The 26,123-nt window shown below is 53.8% G+C and overlaps 1 protein-coding gene across 1 annotated transcript; it reads left to right on the forward strand.

The window, feature by feature from the left end:
* Positions 1 to 7,263: 7,263 nt before the first annotated feature.
* SLC4A5 (solute carrier family 4 member 5) lies at positions 7,264 to 25,818 on the forward strand. The gene is made up of 23 exons (XM_059490698.1): positions 7,264 to 7,331; positions 8,705 to 8,865; positions 9,533 to 9,688; positions 11,003 to 11,098; positions 12,640 to 12,695; positions 14,299 to 14,456; positions 14,532 to 14,619; positions 14,764 to 14,918; positions 15,604 to 15,747; positions 16,125 to 16,299; positions 16,691 to 16,824; positions 16,931 to 17,202; positions 19,758 to 19,819; positions 20,348 to 20,548; positions 21,208 to 21,321; positions 22,630 to 22,791; positions 23,238 to 23,416; positions 23,632 to 23,704; positions 23,858 to 23,926; positions 24,379 to 24,552; positions 25,148 to 25,309; positions 25,434 to 25,501; positions 25,653 to 25,818. The coding sequence occupies exons 1-23, from the start codon at positions 7,279 to 7,281 to the stop codon at positions 25,816 to 25,818; spliced, it is 3,078 nt and encodes a 1,025-aa protein (XP_059346681.1). The 5' UTR covers positions 7,264 to 7,278.
* The last annotated feature ends 305 nt before the right edge of the window (positions 25,819 to 26,123 follow it).

The following is a 26,123-nucleotide window of genomic DNA, read 5'->3' on the forward strand; positions in this document are numbered from 1 at the left end:
CCTGAATTTGTTTCCCCTTAAATTAAATCAATCCTGCCAAAAGCGTGAGGTTGATGGAAAAAATCCCAAATCTTGGAAATTTAATTTAAATCTCAACTGGGATGGGACTGGAGCTGGACTGGGATGAACTGGATTTAAATTAGCTTGGGGTAAGCCAGACTTGAGCTGGACTGGGATAAACTGGATTTAATTTGGACTGGGATCAACTGGATTTGAACTGCACTGGGATAAACTGGATTTAATTTGGACTGGGATAAATTGGATTTTCCCAGGTAAAAGGGAATATCCCCACTGGGATAACCTGGATTTAATTTGGACTGGGATAAATTTGATTTAATTTGGACTGGGATAACCTGGATTTAATTTGGACTGGGATAACCTGGATTTTCCCGGGTAAAAGGGTCAGGAATTCCCGCCCTGCCAGCCCCAGCAGCCCCGGCCGTTCCCATTTTTGAGGTTTTTGGCCGGATTTGGGGTTTTTGTCCCCGAAAGAGCTGGAACCTGCGGGAATCGCCCTCCGAGTGACTTTGGGAGCATCGACCGGGTGGGAATGGAAACAGCCGGGGCAGCCGAGTGTGAAAGGCAATCGCTGGGGCTCGGCTAATTAGGGAGCCGTTAATTAACTCAGCAGCAGCGTCCGGGCAGGCCCCGCCGGGATCAAAGGGGAAACGGCGGGGAGTGGAAAGGAAATGTGGGATCGGGGGTGGGAAAGGGAAATTTGGGGTGGGAAAGCCCTTTGGGATGTGTGGGGTCACCCCAGAATAATGGAAATTATTATGGGGAAATTCCAGGGAAATGTGGGATCAGGGATGGGGAAAATCCCTTTGGGATGTGTGGGCTCACCCCAGAATAACGGGGGGCTCTGGAATTCCTGGGAATTGGTACTGTGGTCAGGAACTGTGCCAGGCTCTGGAATTTGGGGAAATTCGTGTCCGGAATTGCGCTGGGAAATCTCTGGAATGTTCTGGAGCCTCTGCCCAGCAGGAATTGGAGGATGGGGATGGGATCCCGGGGAAATTTTGGGATTGTGGGGAGAGGAGAGCGGGGGTGGCACAGGAGGTGCCCGAGGGTCCCCACGGATCCCATTGGGAAGGGTCCCAGAGCAGGGAGCTCCTGGCAGGTGTGCAGAGAGCTCCTTCCCCTCCCAAATCCCATAAAATCCCAGATTCCGTAAAATCCCAAATCCAGTAAAATCCCAGATCCCGTAAAATCCCAGATCCCGTAAAATCCCAGATCCCATAATCTCAGATCCCGCTCCCAACCCTTGCCAGCTCCCCGAGCAGCCGGACCATGCTGGAGGATGAGGATGGGATGAGCGAGCGCGGCCTCGGCGGCACCCGGAGGAGATTCGAGGATGAGGAAGGTGAGAGAAATCCCAGGAAGGTCCTGGAGGAGATTTTTTAGAATTTTTTATTCCAATTATGGCTCCATCCACATCATTTTCACCAGGAATTTTTGTCCCAGAAATATGAATTTTTTATTCCAATTTTCTTTCTATCCACATTATTTTTTTCACCAGCAATTTTTTATTCCAATTATTGCACCATCCACATCATTTTCACCAGGAATTTTTGTCCCAGAAATATGAATTTTTTATTCCAATTTTCTTTCTATCCACATTATTTTTTTCACCAGCAATTTTTTATTCCAATTATTGCACCATCCACATCATTTTCACCAGGAATTTTTCTCCCAGAAATATGAGGTTTTTATTTCAATTTTCTAATCATCTAGATAATTTTCACCAGGAATTTTTCTCCCTGGAAAATCAACTTTTCACTGCAATTATCACCCCATCCACCTCATTTTCACCAGGAATTTTTCTCACAGAAAAATGACATCTTTTTTCAGGAAAAAGAATTTTTTATTCCAATTATCACTCCATCCACATCATTTTCACCTGGAATTTTTCTCTCCTTGTAAAGTGAATATTTTATTCCAATTTTCTTTTCATCTAGATAATTTTCAGCAGGAATTTTTCTCCCAGAAAAATGACATCTTTTTTCAGGAAAATGATTTTTTTATTCCAATTATCACTCCATCCACATCATTTTCACCAGGAATTTTTCTCCCACAAAAATGAACTTTTCACTGCAATTATCCCCCCCACCCACATCATTTCAAACCGGAATTTTTTAACCCCTTCCTGTCCGGTTCCCAGACTACCACTCCATCTACATCGGGGTGCCGGTGCCGCGGGGGTTCCGCAGGAAGCGGCGCCGCCGGCGCTCGCCGGGCTCCAGCCGCGACCGCAGCGGCAGCGAGCGCCACTTCGGGCCCCGCGAGCCCTCGGACACGGACGAGGGGCAGGGCTGGCCCGAGAGCGCCAACGACAACGCCAGCAGGACCAGTGAGTGCCGGGGCGGCCGAAATACGGGGAGGGGTTGGGGTTGGGGTTGGGGTTGGGGTTGGGGTTGGGGTTGGGGTTGGGGTTGGGGTTGGATTGGGGTCGCGGTGTGGTGACGCTGACCCGCCCGTCCTGCGTTTGGTGGGGCCGTTGGGATGGGGTTGGAGGGGGCCCCTGATGGGATTGGGGTTCTGCACAAGCTTCACACCGTGTTCCCGATGGGTCTTTCCCATTAAAATGGGGTTGGAGGGGGTTCCCTGATGGGATTGGGGTTCCCCACACCCTTCACACCGTGTTCCCGATGGGTTTTTCCCATTGAAATGGGGTTGGAGGGGGCCCCTGATGGGATTGGGGTTCCGCACAAGCTTCACACCGTGTTCCCGATGGGTCTTTCCCATTGAAATGGGGTTGGAGGGCGTTCCCTGATGGGGTTGGGGATCCAGAAAACTTTTGGACATCTCACCATGTTCCCAATGGGTTTTTCCCAATGAAATGGGGTTTGGGTTGGGGTTGGAGGGAGTTTCCTGCTGGAATTGGGGATCCCGAAAACTTTCAGACATCTCACCATGTTCCTGATGGGTTTTTCCCATTGAGTTGGGGTTGGAGAGTTTTCCATTGTGTTGAGTCTTTCCTGCTGGGACTGGGGTTCTCCACAAACCTTCACACCTTGTTCCTGATGGGTTTTTCCCATTGAAATGGGATTTGGAGAGGTTTTCCTGGCTGGAATTGGGGTTCCAGAAAACTTTTGGACACCACACCCTGTTCCCAATGGGTCTTTCCCATTAAAATGGGGTTGGAGGGGTTTCCTGCTGGGATTGGAGTTCTCCACAACCTTCACACCTTGTTCTTGATGGGTTTTTCCCATTGAAATGGGATTTGGAGAGGTTTTCCTGGCTGGAATTGGGGTTCCAGAAAAGTTTTAGACATTTCACCTTGTTCCCGATGGGTTTTTCCCATTGAAATGGGATTTGGATGGAGTTTTCCTGCTGGGATTGGGGTTCCAGACCAGCTCCAGGAACCACACCTTATTCCAAATAGGTTTTACCCAATGAAATGTGACTCAGATGGAGTTTCCCCATTAGGATTGGGGTTCCAGACAGCCCTGAGGAATCACAGCGAGTTCCCGCCGGGTTCTGCCGCTCCTTCGGGCAGATTAACATCTCACAGGGGAGCGAACACAGGCGGCAGCCGAGCCCTTCCAGGGGCTGGGATTTTCCACCCCCTGCTGGAAATGTGCATTCGGGTTCAGGCCCAGCCGAAGTTTTCCCATTTTTTTGCATGGGATGAGGTTTCTGATTTGCTGGCAGCTCCTTCGTGCCCTCGGCGGAGGCGGGAGCAGGGGCACATCCCTTCCTTCCTTTCCCCTCCTTTTCCCTTCCTTTTCCCCTCCTTTTTCCCTCCTTTTCCCTTCCTTTTCCCTTCCTTTTCCCCTCCTTTTCCCCTCCTTTTCCCTTCCTTTTCCCTTCCTTTTCCCCTCCTTTTCCCCTCCTTTCCCCCTCCTTTTCCCCTATTTCCCCTCTTTTCCTCTAATTTTCCCCAATTTCCCTTCCTTTTCCCGTTCTCCTCTTTTTCCCCTTTTGCCTCTCCTTTCCCTCTCCTTTCCCCCTCCTTTTCCCTATTTCCCTTTTTTGCCCCTCTTTTCCCCCTTTTCCCCCCTTTCCCTCCTCCCCACAACCACCAAACCGCCCTCACCAACTCCACCCCACTTTGGTGGCTTGGACCAAACCCCTCACTTTCCATATTAAAAACAAAACACCCCAAAACCAAACCCTCAACCCCACAACCACCAAATCTCCCTCACCCTGTATATTTTTTTTTTTTTTCCTCCCTGAAAACCAAACCCCCAATTTTGAGGTGTCTGGGGCAGGAAAACCCCGTGGAGAGTGGCCCCAAGTCACAGATTTGGGGATTTTGGGCTCTTCCCACTGTGAATTTCGGGATTTTGGGCTCTTCCCGCCGCCTTCCCGAGCGCATCCCGGCGCTTTGGTAACTTCCCGTCATGGGAGCCGAGCAGGGCAGGATTTTCGTGCCGTAATCTGCTCCCTAAGCCGGGAGTTTAGCGAGCTGCAGTGCATAAAGGAGAAAGGAGAAAAAGGAGAACGGGGAAACTCCGGCCCTCGGCGGCGGTTTGGGATCCTGCGGTGAAACTTTGGGGTCAAAACGGGGAGAAATGGGGGAAGAAATGGAAACAACTCCAGGTAGGGTTTGGGGCTTTTATTTTTTATTTTTCACTTGGGATCCTGTGGTGAAACTTTGGGGTTAAAGCAGGGAGAAATGGAAACAACTCCAGGTAGGGTTTGGGGTTTTTATTTCCCAGCACTGTGGTGGGAGGGGGAAAAGATTCTTGGGGTTTTTTTTTGTGGTTTTTCCCTCAGAAAAGCAACTTTGGGGCTTGTAAAAGTGCACAGATCCAAAGCTCATCTCAAAAATCAACAGGGCAGCTCCTGCTGCTCCTCGGGGGAAAAGTCAGTTTTTGGAAGCGTCAGAAATATCCCAAACCTGGGGGATTTTGAGCAAATTCATCCCATGGGATGTGCATCCTGCTTTCCTGATTTTTGGGGCAGTGGGGGCTTTTCTGAGGCAGGAAAATGCAGAGAAAAGCTGTGGAGAACCAACAGGAATATTCAGGGAAAAGCTGTGGAGAACCCACAGGAAAATCTGGGAAAAGCTTTGGAAAATCCACAGGAAAATCCAGGGAAAAGCTGTGGAGAACCCACGGCAGCCCCTGGATAAGGCTGGACTTTAAACCAGGCTCAGTCCTGGCTCAATTGCAGAGCCCCAGCAGGGCCACATTCCCTGATTTCCCGATTTTATCCCAATTTAGTGGGAATTTTGGTTTGGAAAAGGATCCCCAGGCGAGGTTTCGTTGTGGGGTCGGGGTTGGGATGTGAGGGTGAGGCTGCACCTCGGATAAATGGGATTTAAATCATTCCTGTCCTGTTCCCCAAGGAAATGATCCTAAATATTCCCTGGGAATCCACAGTGGCTGAAATCCCAGAGTTTTCCCATCCTAAAACCTGATTTAAGGAGATCTGAGCTGATTTTGGGGTGTTTTATGGGGTTTGTGTCACTTTTCCCCTCTCCAACCAACACCTGCAGCTCCCTGGGGTTTTCTGAGCTGGGTGGAATTCCCAGCAATGCAAAAACCCCAGACAGGAGGAGCTGGGAGGTTGGAATAATTCCCTAAAATCTGTCAGGATGAGGAAAAGAAGCTAAAAAAGCTCCTTCTGTAGGAGAATTCTTTCAGTTTTTGGGGTTTCAGGGGTGGCAGAGACCCCAAAATGAGGCCCTGGGGAGGGCGAGGAAGGACAGATCCAATTTCAGAGAGGGAATTTGGGCAGAGCTGGGAGCAGCAACCCCAAAATCCAGGACAGGAATCCCAAATCCCAATTTTTCCACCAGAGACCTCAATTTCCAGCAAAATCCCGATTTTTTTTTTTCGTGAAATTTGGGAGTTTTTTGGTGATTTTAGGGTTGGCTGAAGGATTGACCAGAATTTCACCCGTTTCATCCCTTTTCCGAGAACAAGCCCAGGCTTAGGGAGCCTGAAACCCTCCAGGCACGGAGCCCAGCCCCAGAATTCCCGGGAATATTCGGAATCACAGGAAGGGATTTGTGGGAATGGCAGCAGGGCTGGACCTTGGCAGCCTTTGGGCTCGGCTCAGAGGGGCTTAAGAGGTTTAAGCAGGCTCAGCCTAAAGGGACATCCTCTCCTTTTGGGCCATGGGCTCGTCTGCTTTGGGCAGGAAAAGGGGCACAATTCCCATTTTCCCCTCATTTATCCGTTTAATTTCATTCCCTGATTTTTTTAAGTGCTGCATTACCCAACTTTGGTATTCCCAACTTGGGGAAAAGGAAGATTTTGCCCCAAAATTCCCATTTATCCACAGCAATTTAATTCCCTGATTTTTTAAGTGCTGCATTACCCAACTTTGTTATTCCCAGATTTTGCCCCAAAATTCCCGTTTTCCCTTTTTTTGCCATCCCAAGTCCCCCTCAGGGCCTTTCCCTGCAGGATGAAGTGGGATTTTCCATGGAATTCCAGCACAGGGAATTTGGGATGGGATCACTTGGAGTTCCCCCATTCCCTTCAACATTTCCCTCCATTTTTATCCCCTTTTCCCTGATCCCAAACCCCCTTTGAGGCTGTTCCCTGTAGGACCATCTCATTTTCTATGGAATTCCAGCTCTTTTTTCCCCACAGGAAATTCGGGATGGGATCATTTGGGGTTCCCCCATTCCCTCAAACATTTCCCTCCATTTTCATCCCTTTTTCCCTGATCCCAAACCCCATTTGGGGCCATTCCCTGTAGGATCATCCTGTTTCTCATGGAATTCCAGCACAGGGAATTCAGGATGGGATCACTTGGAGTTCCCCCATTCCCTCAAAACATTTCCTTCCATTTCTATCCCTTTTTTTTTTTTGTGATCATCCCGTTTTCCATGGAATTCCAGCTCTTTTTCTCGCAGAGAATTCAGGATCGGATCATTTGCGGTTCCCCCATTCCCTCAAACATTTTCCTCCATTTTTATCCCTTTTTCCCTGATCCCAAACCCCATTTGGGGCCATTCCCTGTGGGACCATCTTGTTTCCAATGGAATTCCAGCAGTTTTTCCCACAGGGAATTCGGGATGGAGTTCCCCCATCCCCTCAAACATTTCCCTCCATTTCCATCCCCGTTTTTGTGATCATCTCGTTTCCCATGGAATTCCAGCAGTTTTTCCCACAGGGAATTCAGGATGGAGTTCCCCCATCCCCTCAAACATTTCCCTCCATTTCCATCCCCGTTTTTGCCCCTCTGGGTCCGTTCCCATCCCGTTTCCCCCCCGAATTCCATCGGATTTTCCCGGCAGTGTCCCCGGCCGCGGAACGGCTCCGGTACATCCTGGGCGAGGAGGACGAGGCGCCCAACCCCACGCTGTTCACCGAGATGGACACGCTGCAGCGCGACGGCGACGACATGGAGTGGAAGGAATCGGCCAGGTCGGGGATCCGGGAATGGGGAATGGGAGAAATCCCATCCCAAAATGTCCCCGCAGGATAACGGGGTCAGGGAAGGGGTGTGGGATTTGTGGGGCTTAGAAAAGGGCATTTCTGAATGGGGGAAATGGGGGAAAATGGGATTTTGAAGCTGGAATATCAAAGAATGAGTGTCAGATTGAGGAATGTTAGAAAAGGATATTCCTGAATTGGGGAAATTCAGGAAAAATGGGATTTTGAAAATGGAATATCAGAGTGTGGACATTTTTTATAAGGATGTTAGAAAAGGGCATTTCTGAATGGGGAAAATGCTGGAAAATGGGATTTTGGGAGGGTTTGAAAGTGGAATCCTCAGCAAAGGAATCCAAGGGTGCCGATGGCGGCACAAAGGCACCGCTGGAGCTGTGTCCCAATCCCACAGGGATTCCTGCCCCAATCCCACAGGGATTCCTGTCCCAATCCCACAGGGATTCCTGTCCCAATCTCACAGGGATTCCTGTCCCCAATCCCACAGGGATTCCTGTCCCAATCCCACAGGGATTCCTGCCCCAATCCCACCCAATCCCACAGGGATTCCTGCCCCAATCCCACAGGGATTCCTGCCCCAATCCCGCAGGGATTCCTGTCCCCAATCCCACAGGGATTCCTGCCCCAATCCCACCCAATCCCACAGGGATTCCTGCCCCCAATTCCGCAGGGATTCCTGCCTCAATCCCACAGGGATTCCCGTCCCAATCCCACAGGGATTCCTGTCCCAAATCCCACAGGGATTCCTGCCTCAATCCCACTGGGATTCCTGCCCCAATCCCACTCTCCATAATGACCCAAATTCCTTGGAAAACGGGGCAGAAGGGAGAGGAGCAGCGCCCTAATCGGCTTTGGGGGAGCGGCGGCGGCGCTGGGCGGGGAGTTTGAATTCCATCCCAGGAAAGAGGAAGGGTTGGAAATCGGGATTCTCCGGAGAAATCAGGGATGGGTGTTGTGGTTTGGGGCTCTGTCAGGGCTTTTCCTCCACCCCAATGTTCCCAAATCCCACAGGAGCGATTTGAGGATGGGGAAATCCATGGATTTGGGTTTCCTGGTGGGACTGGAAACTTTTCCTCCACCCCACAGCTCCCAAATCCCACAGATACAATTTGAAGATGGATAAATCCATGGATTTGTGTTTCCTGGTGGGATTGGGAGCATTCCCTCCCTCCACAACCCCACAGGCAGCACTTTTGGGAATGCTCCACCACATCCTCCCTTCCCAGCCCGGATAACGAGCGAGAACTCTGTGACGTGAATCAATCCAGGCCCTCCAAGCAGGGAAACCCCCCAGGAAGGAAAAGCCATTCCCAGCTCCTCACACCTGCCCCATCCTGCTCCCGTTCCAGGTGGATCAAGTTCGAGGAGAAGGTGGAGGAAGGCGGCGAGAGGTGGAGCAAACCCCACGTGTCCACGCTGTCCCTGCACAGCCTCTTTGAGCTGCGGACGTGTCTCCAGACAGGAACGGTGCTCCTGGACCTCGATGGATACTCCTTGCCCCAAATTATTGGTAGGAGCCCCTGGAGGTTTTTTCCCCCATGCCCTAAAATGGTGGGAATGGATTTAAATTCATTTTTTTCCCTGAATTTGTCCAGGAATGAGCAAAGGGAGGAGTTGGGAGCCATCAGGTGTTCCCTTGCGTGTTGTGTTGAGGTTTTGGGGGGTCTGGGGGCCTCTGCTGAAGCAGCAGATTTTGGGGTGGTTTTGGGGTTGCCCCTGGATCACCATGGATGGGTGTGTGCAGGTGATGTCATCGAGGAGCAAACTGAGGACATTTTGGGGGGTTTTGGGGCAGTCACCACCTCTGGGTGTTGCAGAGGATGTCACTGAGGAGCAGATTGATGGTGGGACATTTTGGGGATGTTCTTGGGGTCACCGTGGCCGTGTTTTGCAGATGATGTCATCAAGGAGCAGATTGAAGACATTTTGGGGACATTTTTGGGAGGTTCTTGGGGGTCACCATGGCCATGTGTTGTAGATAATGTCATTGAGAAGCAGACTGAGGATGGGGCATTTTGGGGAGGTTTTGGGGACATTTTGGGGAAGTTTTGGGGGTCACCATGGCTGTGCTTTGCAGACGATGTCATCGAGAAGCAGATTGAGGATGGGCTGCTCAAGGAGCAGATTTTGGGGGGGTTTTGGGGTCACCCCTGGGTCACCACAGCCGTGTTTTGCAGACGATGTCATCGAGAAGCAGATCGAGGACGGGCTGCTGAAGCCGGAGCTGCGGGAGAAGCTCAGCTTCGTCCTCCTGCGCAAGCACCGGCACCAGACCAAGAAGCCGATCCACCGCTCGCTGGCCGACATCGGCAAATCCGTGTCCTCCAACACCGGTGAGCGCCGGGCAGGGACGGGGAACCGGGGCTGGGACACACCCGGGAGGGCGGCGGGAAGGGGCCCAAAACTCTGCCCTGGTGGGGTTGGGGGTGGGGGTCAGTGGGAGCTGGGGACAAGGAGGTGTTGGGGACAGGGACAGTGTGTGACAGGGACAGTGTGTGACAAGGACTGTGGCTGCGGCAGGGACAATGCCACCGTATGGTGACGTCATTGAGTGATGGCATCGTTGTGTGAGGGGCAAGATCACAGTGTGATGGTAATGTCAGTGTGTGGTGATGTCATAGTGTGATGACATCACTGTGTGATGACATCACTGTGTGGTGACAATGCCACTGTATTGTGACGTCACCATGTGAGGACAATGGCACTGTGATGGCATCAATGTGATGACAATGGCAATCTGTGATGATGTCACTGTGGGGACAGTGCCACCATGTGATGACATCACTGTGGAAACAATGGCACTGTGTGATGATGCCACCATGGGGTCAAGGTCACTGTGTGGCATCAGTGTCACTGTGTGATGACATCACAATGGGGACAATGACTGTGTGTGATGACATCACAGTGGTGACAATGACTGTGTGATGATGTCACTGTGGGGGTAATAGGTGATGATGACATTACCGTGTGCCAATGACATCACAGTATGCTGCTGATGTCACCATGTGCCAATGACGTCACCACGTGTTGATGGCGTCACCGCACGTTGATGACGTCACCGCGCGCTGGCGCCACACAAGGACGGCGGCACCGCGGGCGCCGGGCTCGGTGCCGCTGGGCTTTGCTGGCGCGGCGGCCGCAGACAAATCCGGTCTGGCCGCGGCTGATCCCGCTGTCCCTGCCCTTACAAAAGGGGATTTGGGCCCGTTCCCGATCGTTCCCTCGGGTTTAGCGGGAGGTCACTCGCTGCTGCAGGCTGGGCTTGGTCGCCAGCAGCCCCTGGGGCATCCTGGTGTTCTGAATGGGGTCCTGCCCCAGCATTTCCAATGGATCCTGTCCCCTCATTCCCAATGGGGTCCAGCCTCAGCATTTCCAATGGGATTCTGCCTTACATTCCCCGTGGGATCCTGCTGTGACATTTCCACTGGGATCCTGTCCCCGCATTCCCAACAGGATCCTGCTCCTGATGTTCCCCGTGGGATCGTTCTCCTGATATTCCCCACAGAATATCCCCTGTCCCCACATTTCCAATGGAATCCTGCCCCACATTCTAACGGGATCCTGCCCTGACATTCCTCAGAGGATCCTGTCCCCACGTTCCCCCAGGATCCCCTCCCCATCTCACCCTCTCCCCTCTCTCTCCCCAGCCCGCAGCCCCGTGCGGGGCCCGGCCGCCGGCGCCGCCTTCCACCGCTCCACCGAGGACCTGCGGCTGCGGCAGAGCGCCAGCTACGGCCGCCTGCGTGAGTGGGGCAGGGCACCGGCACTGCCCCGGGCACCACAGCCTGCCCGGGGCACCACAGACTGCCCGGGGCACCATAGACTGCCCGGGGCACCACAGACTGCCCTGGGGCACCACAGCATTCCCTGGGGCACCACAGCCTTCCCTGGGGCACCACAGACTGCCCCGGGCACCACAGACTGCCCTGGGGCATCACAGACTGCCCCGAGCACCACAGACTGCCCTGGAGCACCACAGCATTCCCTGGGGCACCACAGACTGCCCTGGGGCACCACAGACTGCCCTGGGGCACCACAGCATTCCCTGGAGCACCAGAGCCTGCCCTGGGGCACCACAGACTGCCCTGGGGCACCACAGACTGCCCTGGGGCATCACAGCCTGCCCTGGGGCACCACAGACTGCCCCGGGCACCACAGCCTTCCCTGGAGCACCAAATAATTCAATGGGACACCAAATAATTCAATGGGACACCAAATAATTCCCTGGGACACCAAATAATTCAATGGGACACCAAATAATTTAATGGGACACCAAATAATTCCCTGGGACACCAAATAATTCGCTGGGGCACCACAGCCTTCCCTGGGACACCAAATAATTTATTGGGGCACCACAGCCTTCCCCAGGGCACCACAGCACTTCCTGGGACACCAAATAATTCCCTGGGACACCAAATAATTCAGTGAGATACCAGAGGCTTCTCTGGGACACCAAATAATTCAATAAGACACTAAATGATTCCCTGGAACACCAAATAATTCTCTGAAAAGCAAATAGTTCTCTAGAACACCAAATAATTCACTGGGATACCACAGCCTTCCTTGAGACACCAAACGATTCCCTGTAACACCAAATTATTCCCCAGGACACCACATTATTCCCTGTGACACCATATCTTTCCCTGGAAACCCAAATAGTTCCCTAGAACACCAAATGATTCCCTGGGACACCAAATGGTTCCCTGGAAAACCGAATAATTCCCTGGAACACCAAATTCCCAGCCCCAGGGGCAGAGGGGGAGGTTGCAATGAGGTCCCACCACAGAAGTGCAGCAGGAATTTGGGATGAGCTGGCGTGGGGTGCAGGAAAAGATTCCTTGGAGTCCTTAGGGAGGGAAGGAACGGTGCTGGAAGAGGGAGGGAAGCCTGAAAGATTGCTGGGCTGGGAGAGGGCAGCTGGGACATCCCAAAGGAACCCTGGTTTGTGTGGCCGAGACTGGAAATGGTCCCATCTATGGAGCTTTGGGATCATTAGGGGTGGAAAAGCCCCCTGAGATCTGGAGCACCATGGTGTCCCCAGGTGCCACATCCAGAGGGTTTCTGGACCCTTCCAGGGATGGGGACTCCATCACTGCCCCCTTCCCACCCTTTCACAGGAGGAATTTCCCCTATTTCCCAGGTTTTCACGGCACTGCTGCTGCTTTGCAAGCCCAGACACCATCACCAATATTTTATTTCTTGTCACAAACGCCCCTCACTGGGTTTTCTCCTGGCACCTGGGGTGGCTTTTCCCTTTTCCTCACCTTCCCTCCCTTCCCTCCAGGTCACGCCCAGAGCCGGAGCATGAACGACATCTCGGACACCCCGAGCACTGACCAGGTACCCAAAATCCCAAATTCCCAAATCCCAAACCCCGGCACGATCCCTGCTGGGTGTCGGGTCCATGTGAGCCGAGGCTGGGTCGATGCCCACACAAATTCCTAATTAGGGCAGTTAATTGCTGTATTGATCCCCGTGGGGAAGCTGCCCCAGAGGTGACACCCGAGCTCTCAGCACGGAGTGAGGGACGAGCCAGGAGCCCAAATCCACCAGGGTGGGGCAAAATTCCCTCCAGATCTGCAGGGAGCTGCTTGGAAGTGTGGGAATCCTAAAGGGAGAGGGTGGCAAATCCCATTGGAGCTCTTGGGATGCAGCTCTGAGGGTGAGGGCCTGGAATTTGGGGTGGGATTTGCTTTTTCTGAGGTTTCCCAATGCAAAGCTCATCCCAGAGGCCTTGGGGGGCTTTTCCTTCTGGGGTTGCTTTTCGGAGGAGCTGGGGATGGATCAGTGGGATTTTTGTCCCCTTCCCATACCAGATTTTTCTGAGAATGGCTGGTTCCCTTTATGAGCTTTGCTTTGTTTCTGTTCCTGATTTCATCATAAACCAAAGGCAGAATGGGTTTTTAGGGAATGGGACGGAATAACCACTTGCTTTTCCCCTGGGATGTCCTCACTGGTTTTACCTGGGGTGATGCACTTTAGGGCAAGCCCAAACACAATAAACAATGTTTGATTCCCTTGGATTTCATGGATGGAAATCCACGTTCTGCAGGGATCCACGGGACAGGGACACCACCTGAAATGACTCCATCCCATTGCCCAGTCAGGAACCCCAAATATCCCCTCCAGCAATGGGGTTCGGAGGGTTAATCCCAAAATATGCAAAGCATTTAGGTTTAATCACCCTATTAGGCCCACTACAAAGGGACTTTTTAAGTGTTACACGAAGCTTAGTGGCCACTGGTAACTCCTGCTCTTATTCCGAGCAGAACTGGAGGAGTTGCTTTATTATTATTATGATTTTTTTTTTTCCATTTGGATTTAGAAGATTAGGCCGGGGCGAGGCGGCTGCCCGGCTCACATGCCTGCCCTCATGCTGCCATATAGATTATCATAACTCCCTGCCTGGCTGCCTATTGAACCCTTTTAGGCTGCAATGAAAAGAGCTGCAGGGAAGAAGAGACCTGGGGAATAAATCCATGGATGAGGTTTTCCTCCTCCCATTATTGTTCCAGCTCCCAGAATGGGGTTGGGGAGGCACAAAAACCTCCCCCGTGCAGGGCTTGGGGGGGTTCTGTGCCATGAGGAGCTGGAAATAAACTCTAAAAATGTTCCTGGCTCACTGCAGCACCCCTGGGGTTGGCTCAGGTTTTCCACAGGGCATTTCAGGGAGTTTTCCTTGCAGAGAATCCAGGAGAGCAAAAGCAAACGTTGCTGGTTGGGTTGTGGAGCCCTGAGGGTGCAGTTTAGTTTCAGTTTTTGCCACGTTTCTGAAGAAATTTGGCTTTTTTTTCCTGGCTCCTCAGTCCCCACCTCTGGGAGTCCTGGGACAACAAGAGGTGAAATCTTGGAGCCTGAAGCTCCAACTTTGGTGGGGAAAAAAAGGGGGGAAAATCCAAATTTTGGCAACTGCTCCCTTCCTCGGTCTCGTCTTTGCCGACAGCTGAAGAACAAGTTCATCAAGAAGATCCCCAAGGACGCCGAGGCCTCCAACGTGCTGGTGGGGGAGGTGGAGTTCCTGGAGAAGCCCTTTGTGGCCTTCGTGCGGCTGCTCCAGGCCACCATGCTGGGCGGGGTGACTGAGGTGCCCGTCCCCACCAGGTGAGCACTGTCCTTTGAAGGGTCTGGTGGCACCAGGGCTCCCAGGTGGCCAACACGGCTCCTCTTCCTCCCCAGGTTCCTCTTCATTCTCCTCGGCCCGGCGGGAAAAGCCAAATCCTACAACGAGATCGGCAGGGCCATCGCCACGCTCATGGTGGACGATGTGAGTGGAGGCCACCCCAGCCCTCGTGTGGGACCCAGAACCCAGCCAAGAAAGCAATTTCCACCTTATCACCCCAAAAGCTGAGATTGAAACCCCAGGGAGGACGTGGGGCTGGAGGTGACCCTGTCCCATGTCCACCCCCAGCTCTTCAGCGACGTTGCCTACAAAGCCCGGGACAGGGAGGACCTGATCGCCGGCATCGACGAGTTCCTGGACGAGGTCATCGTCCTCCCGCCCGGCGAGTGGGACCCCAACATCCGCATCGAGCCCCCCAAAAAAGTGCCCTCGGCTGAGAAGAGGTGGGTGGGGCTGCACCAGCCCGCGGCCACACCCGTGTCCAGTTCTGGGGGGTGAGGGCCTCACTTGGCTGCATCCCTGGAAGTGACCCCTCCAGATGTTCCAGACACGCTGGGTTTGCAGCAGGGTTTGATCCCAGCTCGGCTCAGAGCCGTTTCCACCCTCCTGGGACAGGGGGAGGTGACCCTGCCCTGGGCAGGAGTTGAGCTGGATCATCCTTGAGTCCCTCCCAACCCAACCCAACCCAACCCATTGCTCCACAAACTGACCAAACCCACCTCTGACTCTGGCCAAATTCACCCCAAAACCCACACTCAGTGCAGGCTCAGAGCTGCACAACGGCCATGGTCCTCACACCGGGGCCATGTGCCCATCCAGCGGTGCCAACCTGGCAGTGCCAATACGGCAGTGTTGATCCAGTGGTGTCGATCCGACAGTGTTGATCCGGTGGCACCAGTGTGGCAGTGCTGATGTGGCAGTGCCAATCTGGTGGTGCTGATCCAATGGCACCAATCCAGTGGTGCCCATCCAGCAGTGCCAATGTGGCAGTGCTGATCCAGTGGCGCCAATCCAGTGGTGCCCATCTGGCAGTGCCAGAGCGGGTGCGAGGTGGTGCCAGTCCGCTGGTGCTGAGCCAGTGGTGCCCATCCGCCGGTGCCAGTGTGTCGGTGCCAATGTGTTGCACAGGAAGTCGGTGTTCTCGCTGAACGAGGTGGGGCAGATGAATGGCGCGGCCGGCGGGGCGGGCGCCGGGGGCGGCGGCGGCGGCAGCGACGATGGGGAGATGCCCGAAGTCCACGAGATCGGGGAGGAGCTGGCCTGGACCGGCAGGTGAGCCAGGAACCACCCCCAGACACCTCCAGAAGGTGCCAGAATCCATCGTCATTGACGTCTCCTGTGGGCTCACCCTGGGGTGAAACCCTGGTGGGAAGGGGTTTTGGTCAGCACCAGATCTATTTATGTGTCTATATATAAATTATATTTATGTATCAATATTTATAAATCTCCCAAGTGGCCAGAGAAGCTGTGCATCCCCAGAAGTGTCCAAGGCCAGGTTGGATGGGGACAGTGGGAGGTGTCCCTGCCATGGCAGGGGTGGGATGGGACGGGATTTAAGGTCCCTCCAACCCAAACCACTCCAGGACTCCACGATTCTCTTTTGGTGGAAGTCACCAGGTGTCGGTGTCACCTCGGCGGTGTCTCCGCAGGTTTTGTGGTGGCCTCTACCTGGATATCAAGAGGAAGCTGCCCTGGTTCCCCAGCGACTTCTACGAAGGTTTCCATATCCAGTCCATCTCCGCCATCCTCTTCATCTACCTGGGCTGCATCACCAATGCCATCACCTTCGGGGGGCTGCTGGGGGACGCCACTGACAACTACCAGGTGTGGCCCAGGTGTCACCGGCCTGGGGACGGGCAGGGATGGGATCGGTGGGATGGGATGGAATTGATGGGATCCATGGGATGGGATCCTGGGATTGTGATGGGATCAGTGGGATGGAATGGGATCCATGGGATTGGGATCCATGGGATTGGGATGGGATGGACAATCTATGGGATGGATTTTACCCTACTTGTGCCATGCCAAGCTTCTGGGGATGGACATCTCCGCCAGGTGGGACTGGCAGCCCTGGAGCCCTGTAATCCCTCCATGGCAATGCCAGGAGCAATGGGACACAGTCCCAACCATCCCTCAGCCCCATCTCCATTGGGGGGTCCATGGGGACGTGGCATGGCCTGGCACCCCCGTGATGCCACCTCTGCTCCATCCCCAGGGGGTCATGGAGAGCTTCCTGGGCACGGCCATGGCCGGCTCCATGTTCTGCCTCTTCGCCGGGCAGCCCCTCATCATCCTCAGCAGCACCGGCCCCATCCTCATCTTCGAGAAGCTGCTCTTCGACTTCAGCAAGTGAGTGCTGGCCCACGCCAGGGGACACCAGGGCCTGTCCCCACGGGGCTGGGACGTGTCCCCAGCCCCCAGCCGCTCTCACAGGGCCGCCTGTCCCCTCTTCCAGAGGCAACGGGATCGACTACATGGAATTCCGCCTGTGGATCGGGCTGCACTCGGCCCTGCAGTGCCTTATCCTGGTGGCCACCGACGCCAGCTTCATCATAAAGTACATCACGCGCTTCACCGAGGAGGGCTTCTCCACCCTCATCAGCTTCATCTTCATCTACGACGCCATCAAGAAGATGATCGGGGCCTTCAAGTACTACCCCATCAACTCGGACTTCAAGCCCGACTACGTGACCATGTACAAGTGCGAGTGCGTGGCCCCCGACCCAGGTGAGTTCACCCCGGGGCCGCCCGGGCAGCAGCCGGGGGTGGGAGGGTCCTGGCGTGGATCAGTCCCGGCCCAGGACGTGGGAGGAGGAGGCAGCTGGGCTGGAGACACCTGGAACTCATCGTCCTCCCCCGAGGGGGCTGTGGAGATGGAGGAAGAGCCTTGTCCCCCTTGGATGAACTTCTGGGACACAGCAGATGGAGAGCTGGGATCTCAGCCTGGAGCAGCCAGACCTGGATGGACAAAGAGGAATTATGGAAGAAAGAAAAGGACATTTTGGGTGATTCCAGCCTGCTGCTGATGGAAACTGAGTCTCCAGAACACACCTGGAGTGGTTCTGTGCTCTGCAGTGTCTGGGACACCCTGGATGTCCCAGCTGGGTGTGGAAACCTCCATGGACCATTTCCCTCCTTTTTCCACTCCTTATCCAAAAGGAGAGGCTATCGGGCTCTGAGCTGAAGGTCCTTCCATGGTTTTGCTCTTGGGGAGATGTCCTGGATGATCCCAGATCTGAACTTGGAGCTCCTGGAAGGGAGCAGAGACAGCTTCAGGCTCACGGCAGCGAGCGGCTGCTCCCCCAGAAGCTGAATTACATCAAAAATCCAAATTTGGGGGAGCACCAGCTGCAGCCAGAGGAGACTGACAGTGGGTGGAGGTGAAGGTGGATGAGGATCATGGTGGATGAAGATGATGGTGAAGGAGGATGACGATGGATGAAGGTCAGAGTGGATGAAGACGACGATGGATGAAGACGATGGTGGATGAAAATGTCAATGGATGAAATTATGATGGATGAAGGTCACAGTAGATGAAGATGATGGTGAAGTTCTGCCCATCTCCTTCCTTCAAGAGCAGCACCCAAGCCCCTCCACCCAAGGCATTCCCAACACATCTGGCACTCTCGCCCCGTGGCACTCGCAGCCTTTGGGTTGAATTTCACATTTTTCCTCAACTCCTGCTCATCCACCCCTCGTGGGCACCGCGACCCCACTGGGAGCCGGGACCCCAGAGCAGCACCAGAACCAATTCCTGCCCCCATCCCGACCCGCAGAGAGCGAAGCCGGAGCCCCCAGAGCCGGAATTCCGGGACGGAGCCGTGAGCACCCCCGGGAGGAGCCTTCAGCCTCCAGGGAGGAGCCTTCAGCCTCCAGGGAGGAGCCTTCAGCCTCCAGGGAGGTCTCCCCCAAGCCCCCACCCCGAGCAGCCCAGAGGCATCTGCACCCCAATCCCCGATCCCGCTCCTCCCCCGGCTGTCCGAGGCTGCCGTGTCCAGGCTGGATTTAAAATCCCTCTAGAAATTATGTTTATTCCTCTCTCCATCCTTAATTTTTTTTTTAATTCCCTTTTTTTTCCATCCCTGCTGATTTTTGATTATTATAACTGATTTGTCCCATATTTGTCTCTGCTGCACACATCAATTGGGGCTGATTTCAATCTCAAGTGAGTATCACCTTCTAAATATTAAAACTATTTTAATATTTGATACTCTCCCCCCACGGGGGGGTTCCATTGTTATTTTTTTTTTCATGTATTTGACTTTTCTCTCTCTCTAAAAAGGTTTGTGTGGAGCCCTTAGGGCTCCTCTCTCTAACCCACCGGTGCCGTGCTGCCCTTTAGAGGCATAAAACCCCCAAAATAGGGTTTGTGGAAAAAGAAAAGGTTGTGGAGGAGAGAAATGAGAACAAACCCGATGTTTTTAGGGCTGAGTTTGCCCCCAGAGCTCGGTCCTGGCAGCCCTGGGCTCTCTGTCCTGACCCAGCTCTCCCTCATTAACCCCGGCGCCGGGGCTGGAGGCGGCGGCCGAAGAGGATGGAAGAGGGGGTGGCCGAGCCATCCCAGAATTCCTGAATTCCCGAATTCCCTCTTTTAGGGGCACCCCGAGACATCCCGGGGGTGCTCCCGGAGCCGCGGAGCTGCGTCGCTGAAGAGCCAAGGAGGAGAAGGTGCCGGGGGCTCGGAAAGACGGAATTTTGCACCAAAGACACCAAAACACCCCCAAACTATTTTTTTAAAAAATTAATGATAATTTTAAAAAGGCAAATCAAGTGTGATTTGGGGTGAATTGGGTGTCGTCTCTCAAAAAAAAAAAAAAAATATAAAACCACACGAGGGTGCTTTCCCAGCTTTCCACCATGGTTTTAAGTCTACCTCATTCCTGGCGGCTTCCTTGGGAAGCTCTTGGGAAATTTTATGAACTGGGAAGCTCCCAGAAATTTTAGGAACTGGGAAACTTCTGGGAATTTTAGGAACTGGGAAGCTCCTGGAAATTTTAGGAACTGGGAAATTTTAGGAACTGGGAAGCTCCCAGAAATTTTAGGAACTGGGAACTCCTAAAATTCCCCTCTGGCCCAGCCCTCGCCAGCCCTACAGGGAGGAGCCGCCGCGTCCTCCCCAGCGCGTGGGATTAATCAGGGAGAATTTAGAAAAAGGGGGATTTGCCCCCAAAATGCAGGGATGGCGATCCCTGGCGGGCTCAGCAGGCCAAGCCCAGCTGGGGTTTAACCCCCAGAGCTCGGGTTTAGCCCCAAAGCCTCAATAACCGACTCCTTTCCCGCAGCCAACGCCACCCTGTTCGATGCTTCAGCGCCAGTGGCACCCAACAGCACTAACGTGTCTCTGGTAAGGACTGGGAGCTGCTCAGCCCTGGGGAAATTTGGGATCAGGGAGGGGAAATGGGCAATTCCAGCACCCAGGAGAGGGATGGGCCAGCTCGGAGCGAGGGGAACTCAAATTGGGGTTTTTCCCCCCAAATTTGTATCAGGTCTGCAGTTTTGGGTATCCCCAGAACTCTGGAAATTCACCTTTCCTTGTGTGCTCCAACTGCTCTTTTTGGGATTTGAGCAGGAAATTTCCCGTTTTTGCAAAAACACTGGTTTTGCTCAGTTCAGTTGTGAAATCCCATTTTTCTTGCACAGCGTGATCCTAAAAGTACAAATCTGGGGTTTGGACAGGAAATTTCCCTTTTCCTGCACATTGTTATCTCCTAAAGTACAAATTTGGGGTTTTGGACAGGAACATTTCCTTTATTTCCATGCTGCGCCATAAAAATGCCACCTGTGCTGGATTTGGGCTGAAATCCTCCCTTTCCCTGCACACCACAATAATTCCTAATTTCACTAATTTTGCTTTTTTTGGGTTTCTTGCCAGTCCAATGCTCTCAACCTCACAGCTCTGGACTGGACCCAGCTGAGTAAGAAGGAATGCCTCAAATACGGCGGCAGCTTAGTGGGAAAATCCTGCAAATTCGTGCCTGACCTGGCCCTCATGTCCTTCATCCTCTTCTTTGGCACCTACTCCATGACCCTGACCCTGAAAAAATTCAAATTCAGTCGCTACTTCCCCACCAAGGTAAGGAGAGAACCAAATCCTGCAGATCCTGTCCCAAAAACGAAGGGAAGCGGGAGCTGCCAGGAGGTTTGGGAAGGTTGGAGGCAGAGACCTCCAGGAAAATAAATCTCTGTTTTTAGGAGGGTTTGGCCATGATTGGGTCATCCCCGAGGTTTTAGACCCTGATTTTTGGAATTTTGTGATGTTTTTGTGGCAGCTTCCTCTCTGAACTGGAGTTGGGTTAATGGGTGGACAATTAATTGGTGGACAATTAATGAACAAGAATTTGTGGGATCATGGGTGAAGAATGGATGGGATCATGAATGAAGAATGGATGAGGAACTTGTGGGATCATGGATGAGGGATTTGTGGGATCATGGATGAGGGATTTGTGGGATCCCACCCACAGGGAAGTGGTCACCAGCCCAGAGTCTGATGGACATCAGTGACCAGTAGTGACCAGGGCTCCCATCAGGGCCAGCATTAATTAATGTTCTCATTAATGATGGAAACAAAGGGGTTTGCAGGTGACACCAAGGGACAATTCCGAAGGATGGGGACATCCACAGAGACCTGGACAAGCTCCCTTCCCACCCCATTAATTCCCTTCCCACTCCATTAATTCCCCTTTCCACCCTATTAATTCCCTTTCCAACCCCATTTCCCTGTCTTGCCTCCAGGTCAGGGCTTTCATTGCTGATTTTTCCAATGTCTTCTCCATCCTGCTCTTCTGTGGAGTGGATGCCTGCTTTGGACTGGACACCCCCAAACTCCACATCCCCAGTATCATCAAGGTTGGGTCTCCTCTCCTCTCCCACGCTTTTATTCCAGGTTCTTTTGGGAATCTTGCAGCTCCAGGCACTGTCTTAAAAGCTACTTCAATCTTTCTAACAATATTCTAATTTTCTGACTTTCTTTCCTCTCTTTTTTTGTTGTTTTTCCTCCTTTTTTGTTCTTCTTCCTCCTTTTTGCCATTTTTCCTCCCTTTTCTTTCTCTCTCCCCCCTGGCCGGTAGCTCCGTAAGCTCATTAGCGATTTCTCCATCTTTATGTCCATACTAATGTTTGTGGGGCTGGATGTGCTTTTTGGACTCAACACCCCAAAGCTCCAAGTGCCTACAGACTTCAAGGTAAAAACCCAAAATTCCACAAAACCCCATTCCAGAAGGATTTCTCCTCTCCAGCCAGGGGGTGACCTGAGGATCCCAGTGAAGATCCCAGTGAGAACCCCAATGGTGATCCCAATGAAAATCCCAGTGAGGATCCCAGTGAGGATGCCAATGGAAACCCCAGTGAGGAACCCAATATGGATCCCAGTGGGGACCCCAATGGGGATCCCAATGGAGAACGCAAATGAAAATCCCAATATGGATCCCAGTGAGGATTCCAATAGGGACCCCGATGGGGATCCCAATGTGGAACCCAAATGGAAATCCCAATGAGGACCCCAGTGAGGATCCCAATACAGATCCCAGTGAGAATTCCAATGGAGATCCCAATGGGGATCCCAGTGGGGAACCCAAATGGAAATCCCAATGAGGATCCCAGTGAGGATCCCAATGAGGATTCCAATAGAAACCCCAAGGAGGATCCCAATAGGGGTCCCAGTGAGGATCCCCATGAAGATCCCAATGGAGATCCCAACAAGAATCCCAAAGGAATTCCCAACAAGGATCCCAGTGAAGATCCCAATAGAAACCCCAGTGAGGATCCCAATAACAATCCCCATGAAGATCTCAATGGGGATCCCAGCAAGAATCCCAGTGAAGACCCCAATGGGGATCGCAATGGAAATCCCAGCAAGGATCCCAGTCAAGATCCCAATAGAAATCCCAATGGGGATCCCAATAGAAACCCCAAGGAGGATCCCAGGGATGATCCCCATGAAGATCCCAATGGGGATCCCAACAAGAATCCCAGTGGGGATCCCAATGGAAATCCCAGCAAGGATCCCTCCCAACGGGGTCCCAATGAGGATTTGGGGGTGGTTTGGAGCACAGGATTAAGGATGGATCTGGGATGGGGCTGTCCCCAAATGCCACCCCTTGGGTTCTCCCAACCCGTGCCCCGTTGCCGAGGTTCCGACCCCGCTGTCGTCTCCAGCCCACACGCGTGGACCGGGGCTGGTTCGTGTTCCCCTTCGGCAAGAACCCATGGTGGGTGTACCTGGCCAGCGCCCTGCCCGCCCTGCTGGTCACCATCCTCATCTTCATGGACCAGCAGATCACGGCCGTCATCGTCAACAGGAAGGAGCACAAGCTGAGGGTGAGAGCCCCAGGGATCCCCCACAGCACCCAGGGCACCCCAGGATCCGCCACAGCACCCCATGGGTCTTCCACATGACCCAGGGCACCCCAGGATCCCCATCAGCACCCAGGGTACCCAGGGATCCCCCAAAGCACCCAGGTTTGGGGTGGTTTTTGGGGGCTGCCCCTGTCCTCAGCCAGCTGTGGGTTTGGGGTGATGGAGAGCCTGGGGGTGAAGTTCTGTGGGTAACGGGGTGCAGGTGGGTGATACAGGGTGACACAGGGAGATGTGGGGTGATATGGGGTGACACAAGGTGCCCCATATCAGTGTGGGGCACACCATGGTGACACTGGGTCCATGTGGGGTATATCAGGGTGACACCAGGTGTTTGGGGTGACACCAGGTGCCCCAAGGCCCTGCCTGTGGGACACCCCCAGTGCAGAGCCCCCCGTGCTGTGTTGCAGAAGGCAGCCGGGTACCACCTGGACCTCTTCTGGGTGGGCATCCTGATGGCCGTGTGCTCCTTCATGGGGCTGCCCTGGTACGTGGCCGCCACCGTCATCTCCATCGCCCACATCGACAGCCTCAAGATGGAGACCGAGACCAGCGCGCCGGGGGAGCAGCCCCAGTTCCTGGGGGTCAGGTGGGTCTGAGAGGGGTCCTGGGCTGGGGGGACCTCCCTGTCCTGGGAGGGGACAGCAGGGATTGTCCTTCATGGGGACACCAAGGACAGGGAAGGTTTGTCTTGTCCTGAGGACACCAGGGCCTGGCAGGAGTTGTCAATTGTCCCATTCCCACTGGTGGTTCTCGGTTCCTCGGGGGTTCCTCGGGCTGACCCTGCTCCTGTCCCCTCTCCAGGGAGCAGAGGGTCACCGGCATCATCGTCTTCGTGCTCACGGGCATTTCGGTTTTCCTGGCTCCTATCCTGAAGGTAAAATTCCCATTCCCCCTCCCTGCAGAGGTTTGGGGACATGGGGAAAAAAGCTGGGTCCTGTCCCGTCCTGGTGACCTCCAGCGCTGTCCCTGTCCCTGGGGAGGAGCCGCTGCCTTCCCCGGGTCAGCCTGTGCTGTTCCCTGTTCCCAGTACATCCCCATGCCGGTGCTCTACGGGGTCTTCCTCTACATGGGCGTGGCGTCGCTCAACGGCATCCAGGTGAGTGCCCTTCCTCCTCAGCATCCTCCTCATCCTCGTCCTCCTTCTCATCATTCTCCTCATCCTCTTCATCTTCTTCAAGGTTGTCCTCATTCTCCTCATCCTCTGTCTTCATCCTCATCCTCCTTATGCCCGTCCTCCTACTCTTCATCCTTGCCATTCTCCTCCTTCTCATCATCCTCATCCTCCTTCTCCTCCTCATCCTTGTTGTTCTCCTCCTCCTTCTCTTCATCCTCCTCCTCCTCCTCACTGACCACAGACTGTCCCACACTGTCTCCAAAAGGAGGATTTTTACTCCAAAATTTCCATGTATGGGACAGCAGACACCCAAAACCCTCGGAGAAACACCAAAACCCCACAAATTCCCCATTTGGGGGGGATCAAAACAGGGTTTTCCTGGGCAGCCTGTGGGGTGGGGCTGAGGATTAACCCCAGGCCTTCCTCCCGGGCAGTTCTGGGATCGCTGCAAGCTCTTCCTGATGCCGGCCAAGCACCAGCCCGACTACGTGTTCCTGCGGCACGTCCCGCTGCGCCGCATCCACCTCTTCACGCTGGTGCAGATCGTCTGCCTGGCCGTGCTCTGGATCCTCAAATCCACCGTGGCCGCCATCATCTTCCCCGTCATGGTAATCCCGTCCTTGATCCAAAGGGTTTTTTTGGGATTTTTGGTGTGGTCCCACCATCATCATCTTCTCCATCGTGGTAATCCCATCCTCCATCCAAAGGGGGTTTGTTGGGATTTAATGGAATTTTTGGCATGGTTCCATCATGGCTGCCATCATCCTCCTCGTCATGGTAATCCCATCCTTGATCCAAAGGGGTTTTTTTGGGATTTAATGGAATTTTTTGCATGGTTCCACCATGGCTGCCATCATCTTCCCTGTCATGGTGATCCCATCCTACATTGGAAGGGTTTTATGGAATTTTTGGTGTGGTCCCACCATCATCATCTTCCCCATCATGGTAATCCCATCCTTGATCCAAAGAGGGTTTTTGGGATTTCTGGCGTGGTCCCATCATCTTCCCTGTCATGGTGACCCCATCCTACCTTGGAAGGGTTTTTTGGGATTTTTGGCATGGTCCCACCATGGCCGTCACCATGTACCCAGTCATGGTAATCCCATCCTCGCTCCCAATGGTTTTTTGGGATTTAAGGGATTTTTGGCTTAGTGGTCAGCCCATATCTAGGGTTGAGCTGCTCCTGGACCTCTCCCCTGTCAGATCTTGGCCCTGATCCTGGTGAGGAGGCTCCTGGATTTCGTCTTCTCCCAGCACGACCTGGCCTGGATCGACAACATCATCCCCGAGAAGGAGAAGAAGAAGGAGGACGACAAGAAGAAGAAGAAGAAAGGCAACAAAGGCGACAGCAGCAGCGACGAGGAGGTGGGCACGGGGTCACCCGAGGACAGGGAGACACCCCAGAGCTGGGCAGGGACAATTCCCACCAGGAATTGGGATGAAGGTCTGGGGTCACCTGGGCAGCGTCTCAGCTCTGTGTCCCCCCCAGGAAAGAGGGCCTCCCCCTGGAGCTCTGCGTTCCGACTCGTCCCCGAACGGCTCCGACATGGACCGCAGGTAACCAGGACCCCTCCCCATCCCTGGGCGGGAATTTGGGATCCCCTCAGCTCAAAACTTCCAGGCGGGTTTGGGGCGGGGGCAGCACCTCCAGGGTGGGTTTGGGGCAGGTTTGGGGCAGCCCCCCTGCTCACCCCCCTCTCCCCCCCAGTATCACCCTGCACCTGAAGATCTCGTGCCCGTCGTCTCCCGCCTTTAACTACTCCCGCAACCCCATCTGTGCCGTGCCCCAGGTGAAGATCGAGATGGAGTCGGACTACGAGGACAGCGACACTGAGAAGGCCCCGCGGGACATGGGCAGCGAGACCACGCTATAGCCCCGCCCACCGGGACCCCAAATTAATTTAATTTATATCTAGGATAGGTAGAGATAGCACCGCGGTCACGGACGGATAAAGGAAACGGGGGGCGTTCCTCTCTGCCGGACAGGCGGCCCTGGCGGCCCCAAGCCCCAGCAGATTTTAGGGTCCCATGCCCCGGTGGGTTTTAGGGTCCCACAACCCAGTGGATTTAGGGTCACGTGCCCTGGTGGATTTTAGGGTCGTGCGCTCCATAATTCCCCTCTCTTCCCACTGGGTGAAAGCAACGCCGCTGGCGGCGAAACGGGGCCAGAAAGGCGGGA

Source organism: Ammospiza nelsoni, chromosome 30, assembly GCF_027579445.1.
Source record: "Ammospiza nelsoni isolate bAmmNel1 chromosome 30, bAmmNel1.pri, whole genome shotgun sequence".
Classification (NCBI taxonomy): domain Eukaryota; kingdom Metazoa; phylum Chordata; class Aves; order Passeriformes; family Passerellidae; genus Ammospiza; species Ammospiza nelsoni.

What these genes read in the sequence shown, in the direction of transcription:
- SLC4A5 (XM_059490698.1), top strand. Translation starts at nt 7,279, where the DNA reads ATGGACACGCTGCAGCGCGACGGCGACGACATGGAGTGGAAGGAATCG. An exon ending in GAGCTGGCCTGGACCGGCAG is followed by an intron (nt 15,748 to 16,124) that starts GTGAGCCAGGAA and finishes GTGTCTCCGCAG; the next exon opens with GTTTTGTGGTGGCCTCTACC. An exon ending in CTGCTCTTCGACTTCAGCAA is followed by an intron (nt 16,825 to 16,930) that starts GTGAGTGCTGGC and finishes CCCCTCTTCCAG; the next exon opens with AGGCAACGGGATCGACTACA.